The 26,225-nt window shown below is 38.8% G+C and overlaps 1 protein-coding gene across 1 annotated transcript; it reads right to left on the bottom strand.

Moving 5' to 3' along the window:
* Positions 1-13,325: 13,325 nt before the first annotated feature.
* LOC146899352 (cyclic nucleotide-gated ion channel 4-like) lies at positions 13,326-25,794 on the bottom strand. The gene is made up of 8 exons (XM_085739343.1): positions 24,906-25,794; positions 21,750-21,965; positions 17,857-18,173; positions 17,393-17,501; positions 16,968-17,204; positions 16,734-16,820; positions 14,363-14,628; positions 13,326-13,811 (listed from the first exon to the last, which is right to left on the bottom strand). Exons 1-8 carry the CDS (start codon positions 25,443-25,445, stop codon positions 13,562-13,564), a joined length of 2,022 nt encoding a protein of 673 aa, XP_085595469.1. The 5' UTR covers positions 25,446-25,794; the 3' UTR covers positions 13,326-13,561.
* Positions 25,795-26,225: the final 431 nt, after the last annotated feature.

Genomic DNA, 26,225 nt, shown 5'->3' with positions numbered 1-26,225 from the left:
TTCTTTTCTTCCTCTCGGCTTAGGTTTCTCTTTCTCTTCAATTTTTTTCTCTTGTTCTCAAGGTGGTTTTGGGATCGGAGAAAGAAGCTCAACTTGTCTATGACTCTTCCTGCCGAACTCTTTCAAGAACCTTCAATGGATCCGCTTTTTCTCCTTTAGCAACAACCTTGTGAGATTTGCAATCAATAACCACATCTTCATAATTATAAATCTACACAATTTCACGCATAGCGTTCCGCAATTCAAAATCGAAATCTCTACAAGTTCACAATCACGCAAACTTGTCACGAATTACAATACACGCATACCTCGAAGAATAGGGATGATACGCAATTCCGTTTGGGATCGGCGACCTAGGAATCGAATAAGTTGTTTGTGCAAAATAGCTTATTTTGTGCAAAATAGCTTATTTTGTGCAAAATAGCCGTTTTGCACAAATAAGCCGTTTTGTATAAATAAGTTGTTTTGAATAAGCCGTTTTGCACAAATAAGCTATTTTGTATAAATAAGTTGTTTCGAATAAGCGGTTTTGTATAAATAAGTCGTTTAGCACAAATACGCCGTTTTGTATAAATAAGTTGTTTCGAATAATTTGTTTTGCATAAATAAACTCGTTTTGAATAAGTTGTTTTGCATAAATATGTTGTTTTGCATAAATAAGTTGTTTTGAATAAGTTGTTTTTAAAATGAAATTGGAATAAAATTTGTTTTGAATAAGCCGTTTTGCACAAATAAGCCGTTTTGTATAAATAAGTTGTTTTGAATAAGCCGTTTTGCACAAATAAGCTCTTTTGTATAAATAAGTTGTTTCGAATAAGTTGTTTTGCATAAATAAGTTGTTTTGAATAAGTTGTTTTGCATAAATATGTTGTTTTGCATAAATGAGTTGTTTTGAATAAGTTGTTTTTTAAAATGAAATCGGAATAAGTTGTTTTGTATAAATAAGCCGTTTTGAATAAGCCGTTTTGCACAAATAAGCCGTTTTGTATAAATAAGTTGTTTTGAATAAGTTGTTTTTGCACAAATAAGCTATTTTGTATAAATAAGTTGTTTCGAATAATTTGTTTTGCATAAATAAGCCGTTTTGAATAAGTTGTTTTGCATAAATATGTTGTTTTGCATAAATAAGCCGTTTTGAATAAGCCGTTTTGAACAAATAAGATGTTTTGCATAAATAAGCCGTTTTGAATAAGCGGTTTTAAAAAAGTGATCCTAATAAGTTGTTTCGAATAAGGTTTGTTTTGCATAAATAAGCTATTTTGAATAAGTTGGTTTTTAAAATTAATCGGAATAAGCCGTTTTGTATAAATAAGTTGTTTTGAATAAGCCGTTTTGCACAAATAAGCCGTTTTGTATAAATAAGTTGTTTTGAATAAGCCGTTTAGCACAAATAAGTTTGTTTTGTATAAATAAGTTGTTTCAAATAAGTCGTTTTGCATAAATAAGCTGTTTTGAATAAGTTGTTTTGCATAAATATGTTGTTTTGCATAAATAAGTTGTTTTGAATAAGTTGTTTTTTAAAATGAAATCGGAATAAGTTGTTTTGTATAAATAAGCCGTTTTGAATAAGCCGTTTTGCACAAATAAGCTATTTTGTATAAATAAGTTGTTTTGCACAAATAAGCTATTTTGTATAAATAAGTTGTTTCGAATAAGCCGTTTTGCATAAATAAGTCGTTTTGAATAAGTTGTTTTGTATAATGGACCGTCATCACATTCCTAAGGGCATGAGAGCCCTCCAAAGAAGGCTCTAAGCCCTGCGGAAAGGCACAGGCGCCCTCCCGAAGGATTCTGAGCCCCGGCGCGCCCCCGAAGGGCGCCGCCTCATTAAGCTTCTAGAAGCCTCTAGAAACCGCCCAACAAGCCCAAGTTACACAAATACCCCTGTTGCTTGGAAACCAAGCAACCAAAGCCCAAGCCCATAGCAGCTATAAATACCACTCTTGAGAGCTCTCTCAAGGCATCTAATCATCGATCCTAAAACCCTAGTTCACGACTCTTAACCCTAGAATCCTTACCGTACTTTTGCAAGTACGGTTGGCGCCGTCTGTGGGAAAAGGTAAAACTAACCTTGACCACATTCCCGGATCGCAAACCGTGATTCGAAACCCTTAAACGAGACCTCTAAGTCGTAAAACTCCTTTGCGATTTAGAAACCCTAACCCTTTTCGACCAACCTAAATCGCACCTCACGTACGATTTAGAGAAAAGCCTCTCATCATGGCAACGGCGAAGAATTAGAATCCATGCGCACCCAACTCGCTCGGTGAAAGACCACAACGATGCCCTTCGGGCCTCGATGGAGACCATGCAACAAAAGCAACCGGAGGAAAGAGAAGACTCACACCAGGGCGAGCTAGATGACCCCGAACCACAACCATTATCCGCCGAAATTTGGGACGCACCGGTTCCAGGGCTTCAAGCCGCCCCACCTATCCACCTTCGACGGTAAGAACGACCCCATGGAGCACGTCACGGCCTTCAATACTCGCATGGCGGTCGTCGGGGCTCCCGATTCTTTGAAGTGCAAATTACTAGCAGGTACTTTCACCGACGCCGCCTTACGCCGGTACATGAATCTCCCACGGTTCTCCATCCTCGGCTACCGGGACATGACCGGGAAACTCACACAACGGTTCTCCGCCGCCGACATCGCAAGGTCCCGGCAACTAGCCTCTTCAATGTACGACAAGGGCATAATGAATCCCTCGAGAGACTACACGGCCGGATTCAACGATACAACCATCAAGGTAATCAACCCCAACCAGAAGTGTTCGTAGGAGCTTTCCAAAACGGACTAAGGGCGGTGACAGTTCAACGAGTCTCTAGCCCGAAACCCTGCGGATTCCATGGAAGAAGTTATAGCCGGGGCGAATGCTACATCAAGGGCGAGGAGAGCAACGCGAAAGAAGGCCGTAGACGCCAAGGAGCGCGCAAGCAATCCGAACGGCGACCTTATCAACCGGCAATGGCAGAGATCGCGCCCCCTACGAGAAGGCCGGAGAGGCGACCGTTCAACCCATATTCTCAAAGAGACTTCACACCCTTGAATACTAGACCAGAGCGGATCATGAAGGAGGTTTTAGAAGCAAGATCGATCCCCGTAGCCCTTGCCGGCCCGAAGCCCCGTCATGGGAAGAGATGAAGATAAATGGTGCAAATATCATAAGGTACGAGGACACGACACGGACTCATGCATTCATCTTCGCCAAGAAATCGAGCGACTAATACAAAGTGGGAAGCTAAGAGGTTATGTGAGGGACGAAGGGGCGAGAACAAACAAAAAACGGATAACAAGAAGGAGGAAGTGAACGACGAAAAAAGACACGCCATAAACACTATCTCGGGTGGCTTCGTCGGAGGGGGGAGTCAAGTTCGTCGCGAAAGAAATATGTGAGGCGAGGTAATGCTATGCCAGGAATATGAAGAAACGGATCGAAGCACGAACCAGAGGTATCATTCGCGCCCAAAGATTTCCGAGATGTGATACCCCACGACGACGACCCCATGGTCATCACTTTACAAATCTTCAAGTGGGACGTGAAGCGGGTATTGATAGACCCGGGAAGCTCGCGGATATTCTTTACTACGACACATTTGATCGAATGGGACTAGACCCGTAGCAGCCGCAACCTTTCGGGGAACTGCGGCGGGCTTCACGGGCGAGCGAGGTTCATGTGAGAGGATACATCACCCTAAAGACAACTTTCGGAAGCGGATCGCACGCCAAGACCATTCGAGTCGGGTACCTCGTCGTAAACTCGCCTAGCTCTTACAACATCATCATTGGTCGCCCTGCCTTCAACCCGTTGGGCGGATTCTTATCCACAAAGTATCTAGTAATGAAATACCCTCTTGACTCGGAAAAATCGGAACCATTCGAGGCGATCAAAAACTCGCCAGGGAGTGCTATCATAACGGTTGCATTTGCAAAAGACCGTAAAGAAGTCAAGCAACGAAATAATGCACGAAGTCAACATGATCGATCTAGACCCCAGAGAAGGCTTCCAAAGAAGAACGCCTGGAACCCACCGAAGAGTTAAAAGAGGTCTCCATCGGACCGGAAGCCCACCATACAACAAAGATCGGCACGTCACTACCCCGAAGAGGAGATCGCCACCGATCAAGCTACTAAAGAAGAATGCGGATCTCTTCGCTCGGCATCCATCGAAATGCCGGGGATGGACCCCGACATTGCCGCCACCACCTATCTATCAAGGGCCGGCGTGAAACCGGTAGTACGGCGGAAAAGGAAGATGGGCGAGGAAAGAAGAAAGGCGAGTTGATGAGGAAGTGAAAAAATTAGTTGAAGCCCATTTTATCGGCGAAATAAAGTACCCCACGTGGTTAGCCAACACTCGTACTTGTCAAGAAAGCAAATGGGAAGTGGCGAATGTGCGTGGACTACAACGATTTGAACATGGCGTGCCCCAAAGATCCTTATCCTCTCCCCAACATCGATCACCCGATCGACAACGCCTCGGTTACAAAACTCTAAGTTTCATGGATGCCTATTCGGGTTACAATCAAATACGGATGGACCCGCCGGACGCTCCAAAAACGGCCTTTATGACAAGCACAAAGAATTATCACTACGAAGTCATGTCGTTTGGTCCGAAGAACGCGGGCGCCACCTTCCGGCGTTCTATGGACACCGCGTTCTCCGCACGAGATAGGACGGAATCTGGAGGTGTACATTGACGACCTAGTCGCAAAGACGAAGGAGGGAGACAACACTACGAAGATCCGGAGGAGATATTGAGCCGAAGGTTCGAAGATACGGGATTCGTCCGAACCCATTAAAATGTTCTTTCGGGGTGCGGGCGGGAAAATTCTTAGGTTTCCTCTTGACAAGACGAGGCATCGAGGCAAACCCCGACAAATGCCGGGCGATCATCAACATGAGAAGCCCCACCAACATCAAGGAAGTGCAACAACTCACGTGTGCTCGCCGCTCTCTCTCGTTTCTTGTCATGCGCCGGCGACAAAGCCTTCTCTTTCTTCGCCTCCATTAAGAAAAAGGAGAAATTCGAATGGACTCCGAATGTGAGGACGCTTTCCGGCAAATAAAGAAGTTCTTATCCGGTCCGCCCATCCTTCGGCGACCAACCCGTAACGCCATTCTTTTCCTGTACCCGGCGATATCCGACAACGCCATGAGCACAGCTTTGGTCGAAGATTCAGCAACGGGAGAGAAGCCGATTTATTTCGTCGGCGGGGTGTTCGAGAGGAGCGAGCTACGATATCGGAGAAGATAGAACGTCTCGCCCTTGCCGTCGTCATAACGGCGAAAGCTTCGCCCCTACTTCCAAAGCCACGAGTCGTCGTCAAATCGGACTACCCAATCGGGCAAGTCTTTGGGAAAACCCGACTTGGCCGGAAGAATGGTGGCTTGGTCCATCGAGCTTTCGCAGTTTGACGTCCGGTTCGTACCAAGAGGGAGTATTAAATCCTGTGTTGGCGGACTTTGTAGTAGAGCTCGCCTCCCCGGCGAGAGGAGCAACCCCTTTTGTATGGCTCTTATCTGTAGATGGTTCATCCAACCTAAAAGGCGATGGCGCGGGTGTTATCTTGGAGGGTCGGACGGCGTCCTCATCGAGCGGTCCCTCGGATTCGAATTTAAGGCGAGCAACAATCGAGCCGAGTATGAAGCTTTAATAGCCGGCATGACCCTCGCCCTAGAAATGGGCGCCGAAAATTTAAGAGCCGGGAGTGACTCCCAACTCGTAACAAGCCGGATCACGGGTGAATACCGGACAAAGGACACACAACTAGCCAAATACCCGACCAAGGTGCAGAGTCTCGCCAAGAAACTTCACTTCTTCGAAGCCGTTTATGTGCCACGAGAGCAGAATTCCGGAGCAGATTTGTTGGCAAAACTCGCCGGCACTAAGCGACTGTGCAACAACGGGACAGTTATCCAGAAGTAGTCACAACACCTAGCACGAAGGTGGACGAAGTGCTTCAGGTCAACGAGAACACAGGAGGATGGATGGAGCCATTGCTTAGATATTTGACGGGGTCATTCACACCAACCGATGACGAGGAAGAACGAGATAATCGGAAGACGAGCGTCCAAATTTACTTTGGTTTCTAGGAAACTCTACAAAAGAGGCCGCACGACTCCCTTGCTGCGATGCTTAGGAGAAGGCGAGACGCATTTGGTCCTTTTGGAAGTACACGAGGGCGTTTGCGGCGGTCATATAGGCGGGCGGGCTCTAGCCTCCAAACTCCTCCGCGCGGATACTATTGGCCCACTATGCTTCGGGATAGCTCGAATTTCGTAAAGAAATGTGACAAATGCCAAAGATTTTCTCGACAAGAAGCACGTCCCGGCTCGGGAGTTGACCTCTCGTATACTCACCATGGCCATTTCACAAATGGGCGGTAGATATCGTTGGACCCTTTCCTCTCGCCCCGGGGCAGCTGAAATTTCTCATAGTCGGAGTGGATTACTTCACCAAATGGATCGAGGCGAAGCGGTCGCTAAGATAACCGCGGAAAGAGTGAAGAAGTTCTACCGGAAGAAGATCATCCGTCGTTTCGGCCTACCTAAGTGCATAGTATCGGATAATGGAACTCGGTTCGCAAGCTCAACGGTGTTGGACTTCGCAAGAACCTAGGGATACGGACAAAATTCGTCTCGGTAATTCATCCGCAAGCCAACGGACAAGCTGAATCGGCCAACAAAGTTATTCTTAGCGGGATCAAAAAGAAATTAGAAGCCGCCAAAGGTTTGTGGGCGAGAACAACTCCATGAGGTACTATGGTCCTACCACACTACCCCTCATTCTACAACCAAGGAAACACCGTTCACTATGGTCTACGGCACCGACGCCATGATACTGTCGAAATCGACACACCCATATGGAGGCGAGATGCGTTTTCGAAGAAGGTATCTATATCATTTCGCCGGGCGACTAACATTTTTTGGTGCGGGGTAATATTGCTATTATAAATTTACGCGTTATTTTCTTTGAAAAAGCTAATGAAGTAGGTATGGCGGTAAGCATGGACGTCATCGATGAGGTCGGGGAGCAAGCACACATCGGGGAATTCGCGGCCAAGCGAGAGAGCGGCCGGACGATATAACTCCGCAGTGACGCCCGGGGAGATGAAAGAGGGCGACCTAGTCCTCAAGGTGTCGTCGCCCCAACCGGAATAGGCAAACTATTCCCAACCGGGAAGGACCTTACGAGAATCGGGGAAAAGTACGCTCACGGGGCGTATAAGTTGGAAGAATTGAATGGAGACGCCGTACCTCGCACTTGGAATGTGGCCAACTGCGTCACTATTATAGCTAGATTCCTTTTCTTTTGCATTTTAATTTTATTATGTATTAAATAAGGATGATGTAAAGGTCACCACTTTGCAAACTCTTATCTTTTGACTTTATCAATAATACGGGGTCGTGGTGGCACTCTTTTCCCCTGCAAGGGCGGGGGTTTTTAACGAGGCGCCCTTTCCTTTTTCATATCTATGATTCTATCCACGTTTTTTCTATTATCATGCAAACAGAATTCGCACACCGAAAGTACAAAGATCCACAACGCCAACCACGATAAGGGCCCCGGCGGCATCGACGTAATACCTCGCCTAACCTTCCATCGTAGTTGGAAGTGAAAGTCTTCCCCCGTAGCGGGAAACCAAAGTCCTCCTTCGTAGTAGGAGGCGCCTTCCATCGTAGTTGGAAGTGAAAGTCTTCCCCAGAGCGGGAACTCCAAAGTCCTCCTTCGTAGTAGGAGGCGCCTTCCATCGAGTTGGAAGTGAAAGTCTTCCCCCGGAGCGGGAAGCCAAAAGTCCTCCTTCGTAGTAGGAGGCGCCTTCCATCGTAGTTGGAAGTGAAAGTCTTCCCCCGAGCGGGAAGCCAAAAGTCCTCCTTCGTAGTAGGAGGCGCCTTCCATCGTAGTTGGAAGTGAAAGTCTTCCCCAGAGCGGGAAGCCAAAAGTCCTCCTTCGAGTAGGAGGCGCCTTCCATCGTAGTTGGAAGTGAAAGTCTTCCCCCGAGCGGGAAGCCAAAAGTCCTCCTTCGTAGTAGGAGGCGCCTTCCATCGTAGTTGGAAGTGAAAGTCTTCCCAGAGCGGGAAGCCAAAAGTCCTCCTTCGTAGTAGGAGGCGCCTTCCATCGAGTTGGAAGTGAAAGTCCTCCCCGGAGCGGGAAGCCAAAAGTCCTCCTTCGTAGTAGGAGGCGCCTTCCATCGAGTTGGAAGTGCGAAATAAAGTCTTCCATCGTAGTGGGAAGCAAAAAACCCCTTCGAATAAAAGGTGAAAGAATGAACGCCGGGCGGTACTTATTAGGGCGACGAAATACTCCGGACGAGTAAATAGAAATTTAAAATTAAGCAAATCGCGGCAAGCCCTCGCTTTTGAAAAAATAACTCATGGAGACACATCCAAAATGGAACCGAACGTAACATAAAGAATCATAAACATTTGTAGAATACCAAAGCACAACAAGAAAAATGCACCGTATCCGACATAAATACATTCAAAGTCACAAAAACGTCGGGCAAACAAAGTGTTTAAAAGGGCGCTCTAAGAAGCCGCCAATGTCAAGTTACGTACCAAGAAGCATAAGTTAAATAAAAAAAGAAAAAAACAAATAAAAGAACACAAGACTATTCATCGTCCACCAACTCGCCATTCGCAATGATCTTGAATGGATCGAGCTCATCAACTTTGGCCTCTCGGGTTAAACAAGAGCACCCGATCTTTGGCACGCATAAAGCCATCCTCAAAATATATCGCCGCAGCCCGCCGTCCTTCATCTACCGCCAACTCGACTTCTCTAGCGCAGCCTTCGCCGCGTCCCTCCGTCTCCGCGGCCTCCTTAGCTCGCTTCATTTCTTCTAAAGCGGACTCGGCGGCTGCTTTGTCTTTCGCCGCATCCCCGAGACGGCTTTCTAGTCCGGAAGACTTATGTTTCCATTTCTCCACATCTTCTGCAGCATCGGTGTGCTTCTTCTCCACCAGGTCATACTTGCTCTCCAGTGCAATGGCTCGGTAGCATAGTCCTTAAAGCTGCGGTATGGATGTCCGCCACCAGTCGCCGCACTTAGCTTTCAATCCGGCCTTCCACGTCCACCTTAGTAAAAGGCACTGTTCTTTCATATACCGCGGGATCCTCAAACAAGAAGGTCACTAGAGTTCAAGAGCCTAACGGCCATAAGGAATCAACGCCCGAGAAAATAAGAATAATATTATACCGGCGGATGTCGAATCCGGAATGCCGAAGGAGTCCATCACGTCATCATTCAAGGAAGTCCCCCCAACTTCTTTTCCCGAAGGCGGGCGGCTGCTGCTCGGCTTCGATCCTCTTCCCGTCCTCGCCTTCTTAGATGAAGGAGAGGCCGCCGAAGTAGGAGCATTTCCTCCACCAACAGCCTTCTTGGTCGTCCACCTCGATCACAACAGAGTCACCTTTGCTAGCTTCTTTCCTCTTCAACCTCCTCAAGGAAACGCCCGCCGGATCTTGGACACATAGCCGTCGGGATTCTTACTCCTATCCAAATCGGCCAAGTACTTCTTCATCTCGGCACCGGTCGGGGGCAACATTTCGCCCGCACAAAGTGGAACAAACTCGGGTAAATAAAACAAGTGAAACGACAAAACCAAAACAAAAGCAAAATTTTTGAAAGGCACTCACGCAAATAGGCCGCCATGCGAACAGCGTCGCCCTCCCTATTTAGAAGGTCATGAATATTCGTCAATGGAACCTTCTCCAAAACCGAGCTAGCTCATGCTCATAGGGCGACATTGCATCCAAGTCATACCCTTTCACCGCCAAAGGGGCACTGGACCACCGAAGAGGAAACCTTGGCTCGCCGTTCACCAAGACCCGAAGACGTCGAGCATCCAGGCGACCCCCGCACTCCGACAAAAGTATCCCGCCACTCCTTCTTAAAATTACACGCATAAGTGGGAAAGAGCCTCTTCCCGAGTGAGCGAGAGATAGCTATCCAGGTCCCTTTGTTGACATCCTTTGTGCCATAAAAATGAAAAAAGACGGCGACAGAAGGCTCAAGACCCAACGACTTACATAGAATTTCAAAACCCCGAATAAACGCCCACTATTTGGGAAAATACGTGTGGGCGCCACGTTCGAAACTTCAAAACGTCCATCTCAAAGGGCGTGAAAGGGATTTTCACGCCGAATTCCTCTAAGACGGCGGTATAGACAAAGTAAGATTCGTCTCCCTCGCCCGCCATCTCTTGATCACACACGCGCTCGTCCGGATCGTAAGACAGCAACACCACATCCTCTTCTCGCCCGGACGCCGAAATATCAAACTTGCTACGAAATAAATCCATAGCGAGACATCCACATAGAGGATTCTTCTAACAACACTTCCTCCGCAAACAGAGACATTCCCCGTAACCCGAGAAGGTAACCTCTTCCCCTCCACTCGCGCACGAAATTTCTGAAGCGGACGAATTTCCCAAAGACTCGTCCTCCTTAGCTGCCCCCGAAGTGGCGTACGTAAACACACAGATTCACTATCATGGCCCGAATTAGCACTTGACTCGCTCGAAAGGTCACTAAACAATTCTTCCCCGAACAACCCATCATAATAAGCGTCCCGAGTTAATAATCCCATCGGCACCGTAGCATGCCTCGGACACGCTTTCCTCAAGTTTTCCTTTTCAATTGGATCAATGGGTTGGACCGGTTTCCCCTCACCATCGCACTCCCTAATCAGAACCATCTCCTAAAACTAACGCTTTTTTCGCTCTAAGCATAAAAATACAAGAAGAAGGAAAAAGAAGGAATGAGAAGTCAAGAGGTACTGCGAAGGAGTGGAAGACGAATCTCGGAGGCTATACACCGACGAGCAAGACGAGTAGCGAACCGAAGGAGAGAGCGGCGGAGAACGTTTGGGCAAGTGAAAAATGAAGAAATGAAAAGCGAAAAATGAAGAAACGACAACCTCGAAATCCGTTTTTAAGGGAGAACAAAAGCCGCCTCGGGAAACGTGTCGGGCACGGTTAGGATCGGGACACGTGGCGCACATCCGTGGTTAAAGGCATATCAAAGGTCCATAAGCACCCCGAGAACGCCTTGGGGAGCTCGCCATACAAGGGAACATACGAGATCGCCTAAATGGCGACCGCCTTCGAAGCGGACATACACGAAGCAAACCCGAATCATCAATCATCTCGCCTGTCCCAAGACTCGTGCTTCGGGGGGCATAATAGAGTACGGGCACGCAAGAACATACACCCTCGGGTTCCGTCAAAGCATTCCATGACCGACTCGATACGGCGTTCCAAGTTCAAGACATATGTCTACCCTTGGGATATCGGTGACATCCGTAAACCGCCCCGGGGAAATCCTTTAAAATAGTCCGACGGCATAGCAGGATTTCATGAAACCATCATCACTTCGCCTTGTCCCAAGACTCGTGCTTGGGGGCCGTGGACCGTCATCGATTCCTAGATGAATCAAATGATCACGTAAAGACTCTTCGCACGACGTCATCACTTCGCCTTGTCCCAAGACTCGTGCTTGGGGGCCGTGGACCGTCATCACATTCCTAAGGGCATGAGAGCCCTCCAAAGAAGGCTCTAAGCCCTCCGGAAAGGCACAGGGCGCCCTCCGGAAGGATTCCCGAGCCACGGCGCGCCCCCGAAGGGCGCCGCCTCATTAAGCTTCTAGAAGCCTCTAGAAACCGCCCAACAAGCCCAAGTTACACAAATACCCTGTTGCTTGGAAACCAAGCAACCAAAGCCCAAGCCCATAGCAGGCTATAAATACCACTCTTGAGAGCTCTCTCAAGGCATCTAATCATCGATCTAAAACCCTAGTTCACGACTCTTAACCCTAGAATCCTTACCGTACTTTTGCAAGTACATATAAATATGTTGTTTTGCATAAATAAGTTGTTTTGAATAAGTTGTTTTTTAAAATGAAATCGGAATAAAAATTTGTTTTGTATAAATAATTTGTTTTGAATAAGCTGTTTTGAACAAATAAGCTGTTTTGCATAAATAAGCTGTTTTGAATAAGCGGTTTTAAAAAAAGTGATCCTAATAAGTTGTTTCGAATAAGCTATTTTGAATAAGTTGGTTTTTAAAATTAATCGGAATAAGTTGTTTTGTATAAATAAGTTGTTTTGAATAAGCCGTTTTGCACAAATAATCTGTTTTGTATAAATAAGTTGTTTTGAATAAGCTGTTTTGTATAAATAAGTTGTTTCAAATAATTTTGCATAATTATGTTGTTTTGCATAAATAAGTTGTTTTGAATAAGTTGTTTTTTAAAATGAAATCGGAATAAGTTGTTTTGTATAAATAAGCCGTTTTGAATAAGCCGTTTTGCACAAATAAGCTATTTTGTATAAATAAGTTGTTTCGAATAAGCTGTTTTGCATAAATAAGCTGTTTTGAATAAGTTGTTTTGCATAAATATGTTGTTTTGCATAAATAAGTTGTTTTGAATAAGTTGTTTTTTAAAATGAAATCGGAATAAGTTGTTTTGTATAAATAAGCTATTTTGAATAAGCCGTTTTGAACAAATAAGCCGTTTTGCATAAATAAGCTGTTTTGAATAAGCGGTTTTAAAAAAAGTGATCCTAATAAGTTGTTTCGAATAAGTCGTTTTGCATAAATAAGCTATTTTGAATAAGTTGGTTTTTAAAATTAATCGGAATAAGTTTGTTTTGCATAAATAAGTTGTTTTGAATATGCGGTTTTTAAAAAATCATTCTAATAAGTTGTTTTGCATAAATAAACTATTTCGAATAAGCTATTTTGCATAAATAAATTGTTAAGAAAAAATTATAATATGGGGCTTTATTAGGCCCACAAATAAATAGATTTTATAGTGGACCCAAATAATTCTTTTCACTTGGGGTGTAGAAATCAATTATGTTGGGTGTAAAAAGAATTATGTACGGTGCATAAGGATCTCCTTATGCATAATAACTTTTGCCGATGACATCTATACTTTTTAATAATTGGAGATTTGGAATTTTTAAAACCATTAACTCCATTCTCTTTAGTTATTTCATCTGTTAGCATGTTTTATATAACGGTTCTTCTAAGCTTACATTTTTCTCATTCATTTTACTTTTTCTTTCACTTAAATCTTTGATAATAATTTTTTCCCAAATCAATTTTTTTTAAGGATTCCCAAATCTATAGTTATGCACTCTTTTTTTGAGGCAAGTTATGCACTCTTTTGATAGTCGCTATATATATATATATATATATATATGGAAAGTCATTTATTAGTCACTATATCATTTTTTTTTGTTGAGAGAATTAGTCACTATATCATGTATATGCAAAAATTATGAAAATAAATATATATATAAAAAAAATAATATCAACACCCAAGTGTCGCACGGGCCACGCTCTAGTTACTATTTAAAACTCAGAAATTCTAAATTTTACCAATGATCCAACATTTGTTGATGAATTTGATAGATTCTTGTAAAAAAATATACACGATTAACACCAAAATAGTAATAAACATATACCATGCCTACATATTTCTCTTGATTTGTCTTCCACTACTAAGTTCAAGCAATTCAATTCCACACCCAAATTCACATATTGTTCTCAAAAGTCAAAATCATCTTGATTAGGCTTTGGCGAAGTTAACAAAGCTGTGTAGATTCGAAGTCTATCTTCTCCCAATGAAGAACATCTTGACAAGGGCCTTCTAGGTCTTATAAACGACAATGAGTTCAAAGTTAACCTATGCCTGTACCTTCTCCATGCCAATTGTATGGCCACAGCACCCCAAGTTCTCCACCCTGGTGAGTAATACCTAGCACTTCTCTTCACCTTTTCCTTCACAAACGTGTACCTAACATTTATGTTGTTTTGAAATGGTTAATATATTTTAAATATGAAAAAAAAAATTATAGATCATTTTATTAAATCAAATGGAAGGATTCAAATTCCAAACAATGGGGTAAACACACTTACAAATAAATTCGAAAGTAAACGGTTTAAAGGAAACTTCAAATCAGTGTTGTCAGAACTGGACCAAATGATTCAACCGAGAATCAATCAGTTGGTTGGTTTAACCATATTTAGTTCTAGGGTTTGTCTAACATGTTAAGTCTTTTAAAACAGAATTATTATGATTTGAATTAAATTGAACCGTGGTTGATTTTATCAAATTATATTTTATTAAAAATAATAAAAAGATTATTTTTATTGGATTAATCATCTTATTCAACCGATTGAACCAATAAAATCATGAGTTTAAGGTTTCACCGGATCTTCAATTGAATTTTTAAAAGATTACTTAAAACTCACTCCATAACTTTAAAACACTATCTAAAAAATCAAAACATCATCATTCAAAATGACGATGTAAAGATCCTCTTTCTCTTACAATCAAACTTGTACCTGAAATGTTGTGTCACATACTTGACATCCTCAGCTTCAAGACCAAAAGCCTCTGTTGTTTCAAGCGTGACAAGTGTTGATGTTGACAGTGGAAGACGCTCTATGAAAGGTCTTCTCAAACACCATGAAAGGAGCTCGTCCCCACTGAAGTTTCCTGGTCCTAACATGCAGCAACTTTTCAACCCATCTCTTAATACTTGGCTGCTTTGAAGATGACCCCTCACTACAAATAACATTCTTTGAACTGGGTCTCCTTCTCTTGCTATCTGCAGTATCATAATTCAATTCATCATGTTCATATTTAATCAAGTCATTTTGTTAATCAAATTTAATATGTATATACTTATTGTGTAAAACTTCTTTAAACATGTCTTCAATCAAATTACACTATGTAGTGTATGAACTAATGTAAGAAAGTGACAATATGGTGTAATTTGATTCGTGTTGGGTATTTGTATTAGCGGCATTGTTGCTAAAACAAATATCCATGTATGTGTTGTTGGAACCAATGTTCCAACATGTTTCGAGTATCTCTGTAAGATGTTGGACACGATGTTCCAACATTCGGCACGGTTCGGTGTGTATGGGTTCATGCCCGTTTGTACGCGCGCCATAGATTATTTAAGGAATTAAACAATATTTCCTTATCTTATTGACCAAGCAACGCGCATATCTTTACTGAGAATCGGTTGTGGAATATTCCTAAAGTTGTGTTTATATTTTAGGAAATATTTGTAGTCTGTTTTGGACGATTCTAAAGATGTTCCTACATTTTAGGACTTTCCATATTTGTCTACGATTCTTGTTTTGCGAGATCAATTTGGACGATCCGTTTTGTTACGAAGCCCAACAAAGATATTTGACCCGAGTTTGCTTCGGTATATAAGGGAGACATCAAGACCTAATTGATTATTCAAACCGTCATTCTAAAAAGTTTAGTTTTTAGGGTTTTGAGTCTACATGTACTCTACTCTTGTATCATGTTGATGCAAGTTTAGAACCTTTTATTATGAGCCTTTCTTGTGTCGTTCGTGATACATGTTAAGGACCGTGTGTTGAGTTGTAAACTCATGTGTGCTACGCCAAAGTTGTGAAGTACGGTGTTAGTTGTTTGTTTGAAGGTAACTTCATCTTTGTGTTTGTTTTTAGTCTCGATCGATCACGGGGGTTGTGATTGATTATAGGGTAGTGAGATGAGATCTCGGATCTAGGAGTTCCTAGGTTGAAATCAATATGGATAGGTCCTAGGCCTTTAGTGTAAACGAGGAGTTTGCCGAGAGCTATAGAATAAGGACTACACTAGTGGATTTCCTTCCCGGCTTGGTAGCCCCCGAGTAGGTGTGTTTGTCACCCAACTGGGTCAACAAACTCACCGTGTTCTTTACTTTCTGTCATTTATTTTCTTGTTTTTATTTCGTTTACTTCGTGATGTTGAAACATTAAATCGAACATTATAAACGTTGAAACATCGCACAAAACATATTAAAACAAGTACGCTAGAATTTCAATCCGTGAAGCACAAACATTCCTCGACTAATTAGGCGTGTCTCGGTGTCGGGCACGCGCCAATGTCCGATGCCGGCATGACACCTATAACTATAATGGGTTATGTTATTTATTCAAATTATTATTGGTGTCGACATGTCGGTGTCCGTTTCGTGTCGGTGCAAAGAAATCAATCTCTTTTTCTAAATACCTTGACAATTATTTTAATTGACAAAATTCTTTTTAATATAATAATTTGTAAATTTTAATATTAACCAATGAAATTCTAATATCAATTAAAAATGTTATTTTATGAAACTTTATATTTTTCAAAACAACAAATTTGACAAAACATTTTAAATTTAATTTATTAGCTACAATATCTCTCACTATCTTTGTTCCTTTTTACTTGTCGTTTTTGTAGAAAACTTGTGTGTGTTCTATTTACTTGTCATTTTCAAAGTTTAGTATAAAATTTTGTCCACAATACTCTTAACAGTTATTTCAAAGAGTGAAATAATAATTTGGTAAGGATTTGTTCAAAAAAAAAAAAAATGGTAAGGGTATCATAGAGAAAAGATAACAAAAAAATATTATTTGAGAAGATTTTTTTATTAAAAGTAACAAAATTTAATGCTTTTCTTAATGTGTAATTAACTTTGAAACAAAATCTAAAACAAGGTAAAATGAAATATCAATTATCCATTGTATGTACGTGGTTATCATTGCAAGTGAACAGTGGAATCAGTCCCTTCAATTTAGATTAGTCGGATCTTAGACCGGATATCGAGTTAAAAAAAAATGTCTGTCGTTATCAACTGACTTTACTATATGTTATAAGTTCATCATTGTTGAAAAATGGAGTTTAGTAGGATTCAAAGCTTACCGTTTCTCCCTTGGTGAATATCAGAGATTTCACTCGGTCACATATGTTCTCTAGAACCAGCTCATCCATATGTTGAAACAATGGCACCTGAATACAATATTATCATATCATATAAGTCTCTCCCTTATGTTAGATTTGAGTCATGTAAAGTAAAATATCAGTTATATAATCACAAATTTTTTAGTGACCCTATGAACAATAGACCTTAACATCAAATTGCTTGAGAACTTTTACCTGTCTCACCAAATCTAAACAAAGATGGTATTTAATGTCTCTTCTTAAACCTTCAGGAAGATTTTTGGTCATTTCACATTCATCAACCCCGCGCATAGCAGCCCAACGTTGTCTTTCATAGTTACGCACACGTTGTCGAAATCCCTGTGGCAAATGCTTTTTCCTCATCCACCATTCAACATTTCTTATCCTCAATTGCATCACTTGCTTCTTCGACGTTGTTGCATGCAAAAATACCTGCAACACAAGCATTCGAGAGCCCTATTTAGCGACCGATTTTCTAAATCAATCGTTAAATAAATGTGACCGATTTAGCGATCAATTTTTCAGAAGTCTCTAAATTTGTCCTGAATAATTCACTTTATAGCAATTTTTTTGCAGTAGTAAGAAACAATGATCGTGAAGGTTAAGAATTAGGTGTTTACCTTGATGTTTCCAATCAACATAGTGACTAGAAGAAGTCCACTCGTCAAGATTATGATGTTGAAAACTACTTCTAACCAATCCGTTGTGCTCTCTAGGTTTCCGAAAGTGCTTATGACATCAAAGAAAAATAGTTAAGTAATTATCAAGCAAGGATAAACATCTAAGAAAAAACTAATATGCACAATTGATTTAATTTTTTTTCCACCAAGGTTTTTTTTTTGTTACAGTTCTAAATATAGTCTTTATTAAATTATCATGGAAGAAACTTTTCCAGACCACTAAATTGAATATGAATCGTTATTAGTAAAGAGAAATGCTAACTTGTGTCCTAAGAACACACGTATTCTAGTCTCTAAGATATGTTTTGCATGAAAACCACAAATTAAAAGAAGTTTATAAATACTCCTATAAAATATTAACTTTAAGCATATGTAGGAAACCAAGGACGAGGAAATAAATGTACCTGAGAGTCATTAAGCCCCAGAAGATTGGGAAAAGTACTTTTTCTAGTCGGTTCTCATTAGTGAAAAGTTGAACAGTCCATTTATAAGCTCCATAATTGAAGTGATCAGGACTATTTAAGCATGCAGACCTTGCTTCCCTATTCCCTGCCCATGCCATTCTTGCCATATCTTTGCTTAACAAACTTGTACTTCCATAATACATTGGCTTATGACAAGAAAGGAGATTCATGCCACAACCATTTGCTTTATAACATTGCTCTTTGAGACATTTGGATGCTCTTTGGATCCCCAATAAGTACCAACATGCCCCTGCAGCCTATTTTAGTATGCATGAAATGAAGAATTAAGGTGGTTAGCTAACATTTTTGCAAATTAAAAATTATATTACATGTTATTGAGTACTTGGTTGCTTATTGTTTTTCGGTGGTAGAACTAGTTTTGTTTTTATAGTTCATAGAATTGGATGGTGTTTCGCTAGTTAGATTGATTTTGCAATTTGTTGTTATTGAAAATTGTGTTGGTTTTTTCTTGTTGTACGTGTTGGAATTTGAAATTTGGTGCGGTTGGGGTTTTTCAATTTAAGAGGTAAACACCCTTTATTTTTTTGTACAGCCATGTGTGGCCGGGTCGGATTGCATATAAACTCTCTTTCTTATGAATATCATTTCTCTTTTGATTATGCACCCGGTATGCTTGACCATAGAGGTCAAAACGACTGAACTTAAGGAGAATATGATAGATCGCCGGGGTCTTCAAGGAAGAAATTCCTAAATGTTTAAAGAGATGTGTCATGCAACCCTCGTTTACCCCGACTAGTCACTTAAATTGCTTCATGAGTTAAGCTGAGTGAGTCTATGAGGACTTTAGTGTCCTTCCATCTCGGGTGGCTTAGTAGTATGTCTCCTCTCCGGGGGTTTTTTGATGTAGTTTTTTTTACCACATATTATTTGTGTGTCATTGAAAAGTGTGTAAACTGTTTTGTGTGTGTGTTTATATGTCCCACATCGAATAGAAAAGTGGAGGTTAAATATTTTATAAGCGAAATGATCCATAAACTCATTGCATTAAGATTTTGGGTAAGAGTGTCGTGTCTCTCTCACTTATGTAGTTGTCATGGCCTAGATGTCGGCGAGGTGTCTCTAAGTTGTGTGGAGGGAAATAGTATGTTTGTGTGGAGGGAAATAGTATGTATAATGAATTGATGTGTTGTGAGGTGTTGTGAGGTGTTAGTTGTGTGGAGGGATGTTAGTTGTGTGGAGGGAAATAGTATGTTTGTGTGGAGGGAAATATGAATTGATGTGTTGTGAGGTGTTATTAAATGTTCAATTTATTTTATTTATATAATGAATTGATGTGTTGTGAGGTGTTGTGAGGTGTTAGTTGTGTGGAGGGATGTTAGTTGTGTGGAGGGAAATAGTATGTTTGTGTGGAGGGAAATATGAATTGATGTGTTGTGAGGTGTTGTGAGGTGTTATTAAATGTTCAATTTATTTTATTTATTTTATGTGTTGATAAATTAGAATATGTGACATACTTGTGCGTGTTGTTGTAAATTTTGAGTATATTTCAAAAGTTTCAAATATTTTGTGTCCCGTATTTTCAATTAAAAAAAAATTAAGAAAATTATTATCATATTATTAATTATAATATTTGACTTGGTCTAATTCTTTTGGCCTCATGATTTTAACTTAATTAAGTCTAAGCATTTTATTCTCATTTGAAACAGTCAATTAGGCACATGGGATTCATTTTGCAACCGAAAGAGATTAAGAAGGGAGTTACGCTTTGACCATGAGTTTTTTTATTTATTTTATTTTGAGAAGTACTAGTGCCTATTTATGCTCACAAGCTAACTGCAAATTTTAAGAGAGTTTTATGTTCCTTGTACGTGCTATCAATATAAAAATGAGGAACACCATTTTTTTGTATAAAGACTTATGCACATGCTAAACAAAAATCCCTCTTTACTTTTTATGCTTCAAGCTATACATAAATAGATTTTCATGACTACGACATATAATTACGGGTGACATCCTCCCCGAAAATATTTATTCTTGATAGTTCCGCATCCTTGGTTTCAAACCAAGAAGAGCCTCGCTGAATCTGGGGGATTTGCACTTATGAGGCGGATAAATCCTTAAGGACGGTGCGATCGGCACGCCTCATGTTATATCTTGGTTTTACTATTTTGTAGGTTTCATATGAATTGTCGGTGGATGATATTGATGGAACCGTGTTGATGGCCAAGTCCATACAATAATATATAGCACGGATAAATTTACTTGATATCTCTGTTGTTTATTCTTTTTAATATTTAATTATTTCTCATTTTATGTATTGATCATTATTTGGAGATAATTTTATATTAATATTTTACAACACGTGTTTGGTGTTTGTTCTACTATTGCTATGCGTTAACATGATCTGATTACTAACCATTCCATTTACTTTTGTTTAACGCTTGCAATTGTGTTGTTTGGTTTTGTTTTTTTGGTTATGCCAAAAACTTCATTTGGATTTTAATTATGTTTGAATTTGATCATGTCGATTCCACCTGTTCGATGGAACCTTTAGGTTTGATTTTATTGAGACATTTGAAGTGTGAATTACGCTATATATATGTCATGTATCCGCGACATCTTACGTGTAGGTGTTTTTTTTTTTTTTTTGGAAAATCACTACTTACTTGTGGTAAATACTTTTACGCAAGGTTGTCAAAATCGAGGATTTTATTTCAAGTCGAAAGAGAAGATCAAAATCGACAATCGTAAAATCGCAACCAAAATCGAAGGATTTTACTCAACTACTTTTGTAGAATCAATATAAAAAATTGTAAAATCGCAATCAAAATTGATGGATTTTACCAAAAAGATACTAAATATATGTTATAAATGGTATATAGTCATAAATGACTTAGTTTATAAGAAATCGTAATATCGCAATCAAAATCGATGGATTTTGTTTATTTTGGGATTCTACTATGGATTCTACTATGTTATAAATGGTATATAGTCATAAATGACTTAGTTTATAAGAAATCGTAAGATTTAAGTCGGGATTTTGACAACAATGCTTCTACGATGTTAGTATACTTTTTTGTGAACTATTTTGGAGTTTTATAGTGTCTCAGTGGAACCTAAACGAGTACTCAAGTTATGTAACTTGGTGTTCATGGTGGTGAGGTTGGCATGTAGGTTTCTGCTGGTTTGGAAGGGATTAGGGATATGTAGAGAAGAGGTTATGTTGGTGACGGGGAAAATGATATCAATTGGAGCACCTAATGTAAGGAACTTCCTTACTGATAATCAAAATCCAAAGACTTAGATAAAATAAAAGAGAATTCTAACTTTCTTGAACATTCATCATGTGTATTATTCAAATCAATGATCAACAAGTACACTATTTTTACCTACGGATCTATAGATCCAAAACATTTTTATTTGGTTTTTGTTTATTATTTCAAGTTTTTTCTTAATCTATAATAAAGAGGTGGGCTTAACTATTGAAAAAAATTTAAAAAATAAGTACCAATATTATCCTATCTAAAATAGGTTGATGGTAAAGTGGCATGGATTAATTTTCATTGTATAGTATGTATTTGTTTTTGAGTGTTTTTCCATTCGTCAATTTTTCGAAACAATTTGTTTCGCAACATTGATGAACACATTTCGATTTAAATATTTTTGTATTTTGCTTTTGGCAATCTTCTAAACAACTACTCCTTTTTTGTAAACAAGAAAAAAAAAACTCCTTTAATTAACAAAAAAAAAGGTAAAAGAAACATGAAAAATGAAAGACTCCTTGAAAATTTATTTCTTTTAACTGAAATTAAATAAAATAAAAGAATGTATAAATAAATAAATAGGTTGAAAAGAAAGGTGTAGCAACTTACATGGGAAGCAACAAAATACGCAATCATGTTAAGGGCAATACCCCACCAAACAGTTCCAAAAATGTAGCCAGATAGGTTTTGTGTGCGTCGCAAATGGCATACAGAGTGATAAATTTTGGGAAGGTATTGGAACAGAAATACAATTAACAATATTGTCATCACCAATGTAACTGAACCTTGCTCCAACAAAGAAGGAATAGCCACCCAAAGCACAATCTGATGAAAATAAAATTAATACCAAAATTACATATCAATTTACTATGACACAAATAAATATTCCAGATGTTAATAATATATATGTGATTGTTTTCATAAGATATATGAAATTAGATATATACTTTTGAAAGTATATGAATCCGTCCATTTTTTATAAGATATTTGAAATTACCATCTTTCATATAAAATAAAATAAAAAATTGAAATCATATATTCACTAATGGATAACCAAATTGCTTGGGCTCTAGTGGCAAGGAGCTCCTTCCAAAGACGTACCCGGGGAATATCAGGTTCGATTCCCGGGGGAACAACGCTTATTTAGTGCGCATGCCTCTGCGCACGAGTCGAGATTAGTCGGCACATACCTTTGATGGGTCGGAAACCGGTTCGAAAAGCCAAAAAAAATAATGAACAAAAATAAGACGACATATATACGTACGATGTTCAGTTCGATCACTGTGTAAGTATTCACAACCACGAATGAATTGCTACAAATGTGGACATGCAAATTTGTACTGATATTTTTGGGGACCATTATTTGTTACCTATAATTATCATTATTATTATTTCTGATCAGACAAGTTATCAAATCTGTATCAAGCTTTGTGGCTATCCATTCATATACTATGCTGTAACATATTTTATGTTATTAATTTGATTTTGATTTCTCAAAAACAGGTAATACAAAGGGCCATACACATACACACATCATCATCATCATACAGTACAATACAAGAGCCGTGAGCTTTCTTCTAAGAATAATAACAAAAAACTCTTCACAAATTTTCCTTCAAGTAGAAGCAAACAAAAGAAATAAATGACTTAAATCAAATCACAAGAAAATATAATCTAGGTAGGGACGTTGTAGGGAGATGCATTATGTACTAGGCTCGTGTAATGCTCTGCCTTGTTAGGTTAGAGTTGATCACATGCACATATTTTTCATCAACAATGATATATAAACACTCCCTCACCCAAAAAAAAAAAAAAAATTATATATAAACACTTTCATTTTCTTATTGCCTCTTTTTTTTTCAATAGGTTAGTATCTAGATTCACACACTAAGTGTGGAGAAGTAAAAAATTCAGGGTTCAAACATCGGCTCCTTTATTCCATTGTTCATGGACCTACCAATGTTTTTTTTTTTTTTAGAAATGATATTTATACAATCATTTGTTAACAATCTTTATGAAAACTTTCTCTCGCATACTCACATTATGTTTTTACTTTCTTTCTCTATTGTTTTAATTTTTGTGTGAATACCTCATTTTCTTTGTAAATTTATGGTTGTCACAAAAGTTGTCATCCAAATACTTGTTCAAATAATACAACAATTTTTTTCCTATGCTACCATATCAATAATCTATTACATTTATCACATAACTCTTTTTTTCCTGTCAAGGTGTTTATGGATGTTTAGGTGTCCACAAAAAATTACCTTTTTTTCATGTAGGGAACCCGAAACGAGCAGGATAAAAACATTTACGTGTATAAAATTTAATTTAAAATGTAGAAATACTTCAAATCTAATAAATTATAAATGTTTTAAATAAATATAAAATTGGTATTATCATTTTACATTATTAATTAATCAACTTTAAAATCTATTGAATTGAAAATTGAAATAAATAAGTCAAAAAAAAAACTAAAGTTAAAAGTTAAAGGTTTTTTTAAAGGGAAAATTAAAATTAAAAGTCGGAGAAATATGAAAAATAATTCAAAATTAAATAATTGATTGAACTAAATGTAATTTTGTGAAAAGGTAATTAAATGATATAAATTATATCATTATGTTGGTGTATCACAAATATATATATATATATATATATATATATATATATATATATATATATATATATATATATATTTTCAATCATACATGATATATGGTTTGCACATAAAACAAGTTAAGTATAGGATAAAACACAATCATGTCCATATTTTTTTCATATGATTAAGCAAACACTATATGTTTAACTAAATATAGTAGGGAATATATTGTTATAATTTTGGATGTTCTTAATAAATTAGCCTTTAAATGTGAAGCTGCAGTAAGCAATAATACGCATACCAAATTACCTCATTGCCAATACTTTGCGGTTAGTTAAATTACCTCTATAGTATAAGGATCCTGCTAACCGGTGCCCCAGAGACCTTGGTTAAGCATACCATAAAAGAAAATTGTTTTTGACTTTATTATAAATTAATTACGGTTTCAACGCATTAACTACTTATATAATTTCCTTTTTAATATCCTTAACGAGTGCCCCAAGGGCACCGGTTAGCATCTCCCATAGTATAAAAACCATCTTAATAAAAAAAAAAAACTTGCCCCCAAATCATAAACTTATAGAAGGCCATACCATATGAAAAATAGCACATGGATATGCAGCATATGCTGACAACCATCATCAATAATAATGTCCGCATGCAAGCAACGACATATAACACCTATCGTCTCAAATTTGTTGTGTTTTTTCTTTCCCTCTTTCATCAAGGAAAAAAAACAAAAACTTATCGTTGAAAGGAACCGTATATAACGTGCCAAACTTCATAATTGACATGGATTGCGTAGTTAGAAGAGAATGTCGTAAAATCAATTATTAAAGAATATATACTATTTTTAATTAATAAATATTTATTTATCAGAATGCTATCTGTTTCTATTGATTTTTACCCAACAAAAACAAACAAACAGAATATTGCATAAAGGTAAGATATTAAACAATTAGGTTCAGACTAATCATATATGAGAGAATTCTTGCATTTTTTGTCAAGCATAACAATAAATATTTTGATTTCCATATTATTTATTTATTAATTTTCCAATCCCTTAACCTTAATTTTAGCTTGCAAATAATATTTTAATTTGTTTTAAAAAAAGATTTTAATTAGAAAATAAAATAGACAAAAAAAAATGGAAGATTTGAAATTCTAACCTGAGGTATAGGAAGAATAACAAAGAGGTCAAAGAAGAAGCCACGGCGGGACTTAAGATAAGCAAGAGCGACCAAACGGCGGCCATCCGCGGTGGCCGAATGGTTAGCAAATGTAAGTGAGCTGCGTTTCGCCGTCTTGAAGCGGAGGAAGATATTCCAAAAGTGCAAAGCATCAGTCATGCAACGGAGCACCGTTACAGTGACTGCGAACCATCCATCGATGAAAAGACACATACATGAATCACTGATGGAAAGAGCATAGAAGAAAAGTGGATCCACAAACAACCCTGCTGCACATACTAGCAAGAACACTCTATTCCATTCTTGCACCCACTTTGCTCTTGGGTCCACAGCTCGACTAATACTTGCTGAAGATATTGACCTTCTATAATTCACCGGTTGCTGCTCTTCTTCCTCGTCATCATCATCGACGTCGTCTAGGTAGTTCTCCGGCTCACTGTCCTCAGTTGCGTCATCGTTCGCGGTGTCGTGCATGTATGAAGGACGTGAGGTGTCTTGTTCTGTTGTTGTGGTGGCCATGGATAGAGGAAGAGTGTTAGGCAGGGATTTTTTATTCTTTTAGTGGTTTTTCTTTTAAATGGCAAATATATTTGAGTGAATGAAGTGAGGAATTGAAACAGTGTGTACTAGGTAGTAAAAATATACAAGTTGCACAGTACTAGTGTCATTTCACCCTTACTTGCACAATGGATGTGACGCTTGTGTTTAACAGATAATTTTGGTAGTCTTATGGTATTGTACTAGCTAGTATGATTTTCTCCTAAGATTCTGTTTGCTGAGTTTAGAATGGAGGGAAGGAGGACTTTGGGTCAAAATACAGAACAAAAAGAGAGAAAGGAATGATAGTTCCCCAATTTGATGGGAGTTTAATTTTTTTCTTCTTCTTTTCATAAGACAATTTTACTAACATAAGTAACTCAAAAGATGTTTTAGAGGATAATTTTGGGATTTTTTAGAAGTTTTAGACAAATTCTTCAAATCATTTTCATCACTTTATAATAATTTTCAAAATTAATTTCATGACATTTTCACTTTAATTTCAATTATACCACTGAAATAAATTTTCTTATAAGAATTATATATTATTGATGTCATTCAAAAAGATAATAATTTATATTAAATTTGTTATGTTGTTGGTGTCAATATCGATGTCCCCTTGTGCAAGTGTTCTAATTCGTTGGAAGCCTCCGAGCGGAACGTTGGGTTAAGTTCGGCATTGATGGCTCTTGTAGTGGTAATTGGGTGCGGTGGTGCGGCGGTGTGATTCGAGGGAGTGACGGGGAATGGTTAGGGGTTATT

The sequence above is a fragment of the Medicago sativa genome, chromosome 8 (assembly GCF_051527215.1).
Source record: "Medicago sativa cultivar Bolivia chromosome 8, Bolivia_mono, whole genome shotgun sequence".
Classification (NCBI taxonomy): domain Eukaryota; kingdom Viridiplantae; phylum Streptophyta; class Magnoliopsida; order Fabales; family Fabaceae; genus Medicago; species Medicago sativa.
The sequence above is the reverse complement of the archived record's forward strand: the minus strand, read 5'-3'. Positions and strand labels throughout refer to the sequence as shown.